Below are 10,000 nucleotides of genomic sequence, written 5' to 3' on the forward strand. Positions count from 1 at the left end.
ATAAGAGTTGTGTTGGGCTTATACTATACTATAATACTTTATGAGTGCAGTAGTTGTATTTATAAATAGTTATATAGACTTATGTCAGCAGTTATGATGCATTATGAACACTTTATTAACATTTATACATGTGTTTATAGTGCGTTATGGGTTAAAGTTAAGTGACACTCTACTGTCAATTATTTAGGCTACCGCGTTACTGTGATGGAACATTTAAGAATGAAATGTTTTAATTTCAGCTTGTTTACTCTCTAAATGTTTACACTCTAAATGTTTACTCTCCTCTCTTCTCTCTCCCCTGTCACTTTACATCCTTCCTCTTCCCACTGTCCTCTTCTCAACGTCTTCCTTCTATCTTCTCTATATGTCTTCCCTCTCTTTTCTCTCTGTTCTCTACATGTCTTCCTTCTCTCTTCTCCCCTCTTTTCTGCTTCCCTCTTGTATTTTTACACTCTCATCTCCTCTCTTACCTAACTTTTCTTCTCCTCTACACCTCTCCTCTCCTCTCCTCTCCTCTCCTCTCTGTAGAGCTCTGTATAGCTCACCTCTTCAGCTGGCGTCATGTTCCGGAACAGTCTAAAGATGCTGCTCACGGGTGGCAAGTCCAACAGGAAGAGCCGCAACAGCAGCGGTGAGTGATGACCTTTCCCTGACCTTTCCCCTGTCAGACAGCAGATGGTATTGTTTCCTACCAGAGGTCATTGTTTGACCTGTCACCTGTCACATGTGGTAGCTGGTGCCTTCGGTGCAGCAGTAACATTGGGAGAATGTTTTTCAGTCGATCAAACACAGATATAAACATGTAGACACAGACACACACACACACACACACAGACTCACAGACACACAGACACACACACACACACGCGCACCAGTGAGACTATGACTCGTCTCCTCTGTAATGTAACCAGATCCCTACACACACACACACACACACACACACACACACACACACTCACACAGACAGACAGACACACACACAGACACACATACACAGCTCTGTAAATTGGAGATGGGCTTTGTTGTGTGTGTGTGTGTGTGTGTGTGTGTGTGTGTGTGTGTGTGGGTGTATTTGATTGTGTGTGTGTGTTCCTGTCTGTTTGTTTGATTCCCTGACATTTCTGGAGTCCTCTCTCTAAGCCCAGGCTTGCTCCCCTCCTCTGTCTGTTTGTGCGGATATCCCCCTGTAAGCCTGCTGGACTGAACGCCTCCCTCCACTGCTCTCAAACATGGCTGCCCACCAAGACTGCCAAGGTCACCTCAAAGACACACTGATCCCTGATCAGTGTCCTGCTAATCCTCCAGTTAGTCTAGGCGCCTCTTTAGCCACCCTACTATTACACTATTAATGCTAGGTGTTTATTTTTTAAAATTTTTTTTTTTTAGTCAAAGTCAAAGTAGCTTTATTGTCAATTACTTTACATGTCAAGACATACAAAGGAATCGAAAAGACGTTTCCCACTCTCCCACGGTGAAACATATAAAGTGCACAGGCACAACAACAGATAAGACAAGACATGTCCTACATATAGATATACATATAGATATAAACATACAGATACACGTACAGCAGCATAAGTTTTCTTTAAAGTGAGGTTATGGTAGTGCAAAAAAGGCAATTTGGTAATGGCAGCAAAAAGACTGTATTTGTCCATCATTTATACGACATCGCTTATACTATTAAGGGTAGGTGTTTATTTGGCCATCATTTATACGACATCGCTTATACTATTAAGGGTAGGTGTTTATTTGGCCATCATTTATACGACATCGCTTATACTATTAAGGGTATGTGTTTATTTGGCAACTGTTAGTATTACGTAGCAGCTTATACTGTTCCATACAGTGCATGCTATTGATTAACAACGTAACAGCATGTTGGTCCTTAACAATGACCTAAATCAGGGTCAATGTTAGTGTGAGAACTAGAACATCAGGGTCATAGTTACGATTGTGTCATCACAGATTATGAAAGTGCTAATACAGCCTGACAGTTGGTGTGATGACCTATACTGAATGGTGCTTTGTAGCTCAATATTACCATGTACTGTATTTCTCTGCTCTGTTTCCAGAAGGATTCAGTAATCCAGAGGAAAATATTGACTCAAACACAAATTGTTCTTTAGTGAATGTAAATGAGCTTGCTATGGGTATACCCAAACATATATCCAGTAACGCATGTACATTCAGTGATTTTACATGGCAAGTTCACATAGTGCTTGTTTACAACCATAGTGTTGTGTTTGTCTCTGTCACTGTTGTTTACACCCGTAGTGTTGTGTTTGTCTCTGTTATTGTTGTTTACAACCGTAGTGTTGTGTTTGTCTCTGTTATTGTTGTTTACACCCATAGTGTTGTGTTTGTCTCTGTTATTGTTGTTTACACCCATAATGTTGTGTTGTGTCTCAACGCTATTGTTTACAACTATAGTGTTGTATTTTACTTGATTCTTGTTTACACCCATAGTGTTGTGTTTGTCTCTGTTATTGTCGTTTACACCCATAGTGTTGTGTTTGAGTAGACTGTTGTTGTTTACACCCATAGTGTTCTGAATGTGGTGTACCTCTGGTCTCTTAATGGAGGACCTGAGGGAGATTGCTGTATGGGACCCTGGCTGTGAGCGCAGGTGAACCCCATGAATAAAACACAGAGTGTTGATTACGTAGAGACGGGAGGAACTCCAGAGACACCACCTTACAAACACAACATCACCAGTCGTCATTATCACCTTAGCAGCACACTGTGTGTGTGTGTGTGTGTGTGTGTGTGTGTGTGTGTGTGTGTGTGTGTGTGTGTGTGTGTGTGTGTGTGTGTTGGAGCTCTTACACAGGGATGCTGAGATATGTTGACAACAAACAGCGCATGCATGCCCACACAATCACACTCAGGTTCATAGACAACACAACTCGCACAACGCATGACCACAAATGCGTACGGAGTGTCTTGCCTCTCCCACACACACACACGACACACACACACTCAAACAAAAAAAGTGTTACGGAGCGGAGCAGCGGGTTACCAAACTCGGAAGTGCTGTGCTCAGCAGGAGATGATTGAGCAGAAAGTGTGTGTGTGTGTGTGTGTGTGTGTGTGTGTGTGTGTGTGTGTGTGTGTGAGATGCTGTCTTACTTTCTGTTGCCTACTCTTTCTGAGTACCCAGGCTAATGCTAGCAGTAACCGCTGGGCCAGGCCCATCCCTCTGCAATTAGCCTATTTCCTCCCCCAATGTTAGCACCTTGAGCTTACACACTCTCCCACACTCTCACACACACTCACACACACACACACACACACACACACACACACTCAAACACACACATGTGAGTTGTATTGTATACTTTTCTCTGCGTCATAGTTTTATAATTCGAAGTTCTATAATTGTCCAAAGCAGCATCCAGACAGCACCCCCCCCACCCACCCACACACACACACACACACACTCATCAGATGATAGGTGTGTGTGTGAGTGAGTGGGAGGTGATGATGATGATGATGATGATGATGGTGGTGGTGAAGTGCCTAGCCTGAAGTGATGAGGCTATTTCAGTCCCCTACATCGCCTCCGCGGAGAGGGGGGCTCCATCAGCAGTCACGTCCCCACAGAAGGCCCTCTCAGTGTGGGGAGGGTGGAGGAACATTCTGGGCATCGGGTGTGGAGGAGGGGTTCGCTGACACGACCTGACAATCACAGAGACAAGGCATTTGTTCAGGATAATTATCCAATAAATAGTTTCTGAATGGAAGTATGAATGAATGAATGAATGAATGAATGATGGCAAATTAACAAATGAATGATCGTCAGATGAGGGAGAGTGTGTCTGTGTGTTTGTGTGTGTGTGCCTGCATGCTTGCCTGCTTGCCTGCTCGCCTGCTTGCCTGCTTGCCTGCCTGCCTGTGTGTGCGCGAGTGTGTGTTTTAGCTAGTGCTTTTGACTGACCTAGCTGTGGCCGTTTTTTCAGTTTTTTTCTTTATTAGTCTGTCAACTTCTTCCTGCTTGCTTTATTATCGCTGGTCAAGTTGGCTGGTCACAGCAGGCCAAAATGACCCTCAGGACACCAAGAAATATCATGGTGCTCTGTGAGGGTATATAATTCACATATAGACATGTAATAACAAATAAACAAAGGGCAAAGATGACTAAACCAGAGGAAAGCCTTCAGTAGTTGCCAGTCGCTAACCTTTGACCTTTGTTGCTAGGCACTGTGTTCCTCTACCTGTGTTTGTCTATCTGAGGCAGATTGTGAAGTAGAGACAAAAAGGGCTCGATAGATTTCTGGAGGATGCTGACCTTTACAAACAGAAAGGCGGGCAATAAAGCTTTTAACACTCCTGATGGAACACACAACATCAGTTAGAACGTTTGTGACCTCATCCGTGTGCGACATTTTCCAGCAGAAGCCCTGAGAGAAGTGGCCGTTTAAGGTCAAATGCGTAATTACTCCTGTGCTTTTTCAGCGAGAGTGGAGAAAGTGAGAGGCAGAGAGATTGCCCTCGTCTATAAGAACTCATGACACACGAATAGACAGACAGACAGACAGAGAGAGAGAGAGAGAGAGAGAGAGAGAGAGAGAGAGAGAGAGAGAAGAGAGAGAGAGAGAGAGAGAGAGAGAGAGAGAGAGAGAGAGAGAGAGAGAGAGAGAGAGAGAGAGAGAGAGAGAGAGAGAGAGAGAGAGAGAGAGAGAGAGAGAGAGAGATGTAGCTATCTCTTTCCCCCTCAGTTAAGGTCAGACACATCTAAGTGTTGCCAGACATGTTGAGATGTTCAGCAGCAACTGTGTCCTCTCTGTGTAGCCCATTTCGAGAGTGCTAGTAACCCACATACCTCTACAACAGCACCGTCACGGCTCGTCCCCTCTCCTCTCTACGTCTGTCCTCTCCTGTGTTCCTCTCTCCTCTCTACTCCTATCCTCATGTCCCCTGTCCTCGTCTCTTCTCCACTCCTCTTTTCCACTCACTCTATCCTCTCTTTTACAGTTTGATCTCTCTCTCTCTCTCTCTCTCTCTCTCTCTCTCTCTCTCTCTCTTTCTCCCCTTGCCTTAGTGTCCTCCCATCCCACCCTACCACTTGTCCAAATCACTCTACAATTACACCCACCACCTTTCTTGAACACACAAACACACACAAACACACACACACAGACACACACATATATATATATATACACAGAGACCCCCCCCCCCCCTCCACGTACACACACACACACACACCACACAAACACACACACACACACACACACACACCACACAAACACACACATACACACACACACACACACACACACACACAGACACACACATATATATATACACAGAGACCCCCCCCCCCCTCCACGTACTCACACACACACACACACAGAGACACCACACAAGCACACACAAACACATAAGGTAAAGTACAAGATGAAATACAAACATTAGCTCAAGCACATTGGGTTGCTGTCAGACTCCCTGTCCCTGCTATGCTGTGGCAGGGTGCTGCAGCCTTTCCCTCTTCTAGTACTGTACGTGTGCCAACTGTTGCATGTCTTTTTAATCGGTTCAAATTTAGATTCTTTTATGAAATGTCTCTGTCTCGGGTTTATTTTTCACAGTCTAGGAGAAAGTGCATCTCTGTCTCAACCTCATGAGTCATGCCTACACCGCCGATACACTGAACACACACACACACACACACACACACACACACACACACACACACACACACACACACACACACACCGCCGATACACTGATCATGTGGCGGCCCTGGTTTGATTATATCTGCTTTTATCTAAACTGTAGTCACCTCGTTCTGTTTTTCTCTCTCTCTCTCTCTCTCTCATTCCCATCCTCCGTTTATAATATTAAATATAATATTATAATATATATAAATTATAATATTATCTAAACTGCAGTCAGCTCTTTCTGTTTTTTTCTCTCTCATTCTCATCCTCCTTTTATAATATGAAATATAATATATATATATTATATAATATATATAAATTATAATAGTATTTAAACAGGCTGAAACAGTGGGCATTAGTTTGCGTGTAGTCGTACATTATTTCTGTATCCATTCTTGACTCCATGGAAACCCAAAAGGGTGCACTGTGTGTGTGTGTGTTTGTGTGTGTGTAGGTTGTAGATTGTAGATTGTGTATTTGGATGTTCCCATGCATCATGTGTTTTTTGAGAGGGCGACGGAGAGAAGGAGAGAGGGAGAGAGGGAGAGACGGAGAGAGGGAGGGAAACCGTGGGAGGTGTAGAGTGTGTGTCGTTGCCTCTAGTGGAGAGAGAAGAGTGTCTGCCTGTGCTTGGGCGTCTGGGCATGCGCAGTGTGTGTGTGTGTGTGTGTGTGTGTGTGTGTGTGTGTGTGTGTGTGTGTGTGTGTGTAAGTGTGTATATTCACACTGCTGAGTGCTGGCTCTTCGTCTGGACTGTTCTCTTTTCCTTTGTCTTTCTTTCCCTCTTTCTTCCTTTCTATCTCTCCCTCTCTCTTTCATCCGTTCCCTCCTTCTCTTCCTCCGCCCACACAAGATCCCCCTACATTTCTCTCTCTCTCTATTTCTCTCTGCCCCCCTTCTCTCTCTCTCTATTTTTTTTTCTCTCTCTCTCTCTCTCTCTCTCTCTCCCCATCTCTCTCCTCCTTCTTTTGCTGGGGATTTGTCCATTATATGCAGCAGGCATCTCACTGCTTGGGAGGTACACAGAAACGACAAGCAGAGGTGAGCTGTGTAATTTAATTAAACTCTCTCTCTTTCTCTCTCTCTATCTCTCTCTCTCTCTCTCTCTCTCTCTCTGTATATATATATGTGTGTGTGTGTGTGTGTGTGTGTGTGTGTGTAGGAGACCGGTGATGTTTAATTAGTTGATGATTGCTATTTTATGTCATTCTCATTTCTGGAGGGGACTATTTTCTCACAAATTGACGTTGTTTGTGTGTCTGTGTGTGTTGGAGAGTGTTTATTCTGACAAAGACAGAAGATCTCTGTCTATCTGTATCTCTCTCTCTCCATCAGTCTTTCTCTCCGGCTCACTCTCTCCGGATCCCCATTCAGCCATCTCTTGTTTGAGTTCTTGTGTGTGTGTGTGTGTGTGTGTGTGTGTGTGTGTGTGTGTGTGTGTGTGTGTGTGTGTGTGTGTGTGTGTGTGTGTGTGTGTTCACCCCTCTATGCTATGCACTGTCTCCATTTGACCTTTTGCACGTATGGTGCTTTCACACTAATCAGGATTAGGTGTGTGTGTGTGTGTGTGTGTGTGTGTGTGTGTGTGTGTGTGTGTGTGTGTGTGTGTGTGTGTGTGTGTGTGTGTGTGTGTGTGTGTGTGTGTGTGTGTGTGGGGGGGGGGGGGGGGTGTGTGAGGGTGACCGTATATATGATGGTGTGTTTGTGAGACTTGTATGTCTGTGTGTGTGTGTGTGTGTGTGTGTGTGTGTGTGTGTGGGGGGGGGGTGTGGGGGGGGGGGGTGTGAGGGTGACAGTATATATGATGGTGTGTTTGTGAGACTTGTATGTCTGTGTGTGTGTGTGTGTGTGTGTGTGTGTGTGTGTGTGCCGCACCCTCGCTCAGCTGGTGTGAGTGAGAAGAGGAAGGGGGGGATCTCCTGTCACACACACACACACACACACACACACACACACACTACTCCTCCTCTCCTGTCCTCTCCTCACCTCTACTGCTCCTCTCTACTCCTCCACTCCTGTCCTCTTTTCACCTCTACTCCTCCACTCCTCCTCTCTACTCCTGTCTACTTCTCCACTCTTCCCCTCCTCCACTCCTTACCCCCTTTTTTCTGCTCTCCTCCTCTCCTGTTCTCTTTTCTCATCTCCCCACCTCTCTACTTATTCACTACTCCCCTAATCTCCTCTTTTCTGCTCTCCTCCTCTCCTGTTCTCTTTTCTCATCTCCCCACCTCTCTACTTATTCACTACTCCCCTAATCTCCTCTTTTCTGCTCTCCTCCTCTCCTTTCCTTTCCACTCCTCTCCCCTTCTATCCCCCTCTCCTCCTCCCCCTCTCCACTCCTTTACCTTTCTATTCCCCATCTCCTCCTCTCCCTCTCCTGTGTCTATGACTAGCCATTAACCCATTCCCACTCACATTGAAAGCCTTTTAATGAGCGTTTATTTAGCGTGATGGTGCCGTTTGGGAATGGATGCTAAACGCTAAAGTAGACCCGTTTATCTGTCCCCTGGCTACCTATTATCATTAGCGATAATCCTCCAGGGAGAATTGGACTTCATTGACTCCATTGATATCAGAGTAAGCCACTGCCCTTGGTGTACCGTTATTTCTCTCAGGATTGTTTAATATCTATGTGAAGCCATTTTACATCACCCGCAAGTGGTTGTGTTCACTTTGAACCCAACGCTGCCTTTTATTTGTGAGCTGATTTTGAGAAATGAAACGTTGCTAGGCTATGCCGCTAACAGTGGTTCCTGGTTGCTAAGATTGCCTAGTTGCTATGCTAGCTAACCAAGGACATTTTTAAATAATCTTAAACAGTTTAAATGGCAGAGTTTCATGTGCATGATATTGAAGCTAGTTATCTAGCTGACATTGCATCCTCTTCAATTTAACTTTGTAACATTTTAGGAAAAGGTAGGAACGCTTCACTGTTTGGCCCCAAATACATACATCTAACTTAGCAACTAGCATGTTCACATAAACACACACCATAGCAACCACCAACTGCTATAGATTGTTCCCTAAGCTACATAAGTTCATAGCTGGCAGGAGACCTCGCATGTTTCCCGTCTCGCGGAGATTTGCGCTCGTAGCATCCCCTTAAATACTGTTGGGGGGGGGGGCAGGGGGGCACACGGCAATGGAAGACTGAGTGTGAATGAAAATGTGTTATCTATCCCATGTTGGTATCAGTGCATCTTTACTGTGTATGTTGTGTGTGTGTGTGTGTGTGTGTGTGTGGTTTTTTAAGGCTACGTGTGAGGTCAAAGCAGGTTGATAATTGTTTTTTTGCTCTCCTCTCGCTCTCTCGCTTTTCTCTCTCTCCTCTCTCCTCTCTCTCCTGTCGTCTCACTCTTTCTCCTCTCTCTCCCACCCACTCGTTCTCTCGCTGAGAGGGTTGAGCATGGAACAAAAGGAGAAATCAGGGGGAGAGAGAGAGAGAGAGAGAGAGAGAGAGAGAGAGAGAGAGAGATAGAAGGAGGGAGAGAGAGAGAGAGAGACTGAGAGTGTGTGTGTGTGTGTGTGTGTGTGTGTGTGTGTGTGTTTGTGTGTGTGCGCGTGTGTGTGTGTGAGAGAGGGACCATTTAATGCACCATTCTGTGGGGGCCAATGAACATAATTTCACACACACTGGTATCTTTTATGACACTCAATGACCCATTCTTCCCCCCTTTCTTCCCCTTAATCTACCTCTGTCTCTTCCTCACCCCTTCTCTCTCTCCTTCATTTAATCTCCATATCTCTCTTCACCTCTCTGCACCTCTCCCTCATTCTCCTTCCCCTCTCCTCTCCTCTCCTCTCCTCTCCTCTCCTCTCCTCTCCTCTCTCTCTCTTCTACTTCTTAAATCTATTTCCCCCTTTCTCTCATTCTCTCTCCTCTCGCTCTCTCCCTCCATCTCTCTCCTTCTCTCTCGCTCCCTCTCTCTCTTCTTTCTCCCTCTATCTCTCTCCCTCTCCTCCCTCTTCTTATCCTTCCTCCCTCCTTCTCCCTCCATCTCACTCCCTTGTCTCTCTCTCTCTCTCCCTCCCTTTCGCTCCCTCTCCTCTCTCTCCCTCCTTCTCTCCCCTCTGCTCTCTCTCCCTCCCTCTCTCTCTCCCCTCTGCTCTCTCTCTCCCTCCCTCCATCTCTCTCTCAGTTGTACAGTCTTGCGATTGAGCCACTCTTGTGTTTGTTAAGGAGAAGATTGAAGGTTTTATAGTCCCTGGAGATCCTACAGGCTTGTTTCACCATGTATCTGCTTATGCGGACGATGTGACCATTTCAATTTCCAAAAGAGGTGTCAGTGCTTTGTAGTGCTTTGGCGGTGTATGACGGAGCATCTTCCACTAAGGTT

General features: G+C 45.4%; 1 protein-coding gene across 3 annotated transcripts in view; it reads left to right on the plus strand.

Annotated features, from left to right (window-relative positions):
* Positions 1-10,000, plus strand: part of LOC116218584 (protein TANC2-like) — a 60,279-nt gene that overhangs the window by 37,068 nt on the left and 13,211 nt on the right. For all 3 annotated transcript variants that reach the window (XM_031560602.2, XM_031560600.2, XM_031560601.2), the window contains one exon: positions 529-631. In XM_031560602.2, the coding sequence (XP_031416462.1) occupies positions 562-631 (70 nt within the window). In that variant the 5' untranslated portion in view covers positions 529-561. The remainder of the gene's footprint in view (positions 1-528; positions 632-10,000) is intronic.

This window comes from Clupea harengus, chromosome 23, assembly GCF_900700415.2.
Source record: "Clupea harengus chromosome 23, Ch_v2.0.2, whole genome shotgun sequence".
Lineage (NCBI taxonomy): Eukaryota > Metazoa > Chordata > Actinopteri > Clupeiformes > Clupeidae > Clupea > Clupea harengus.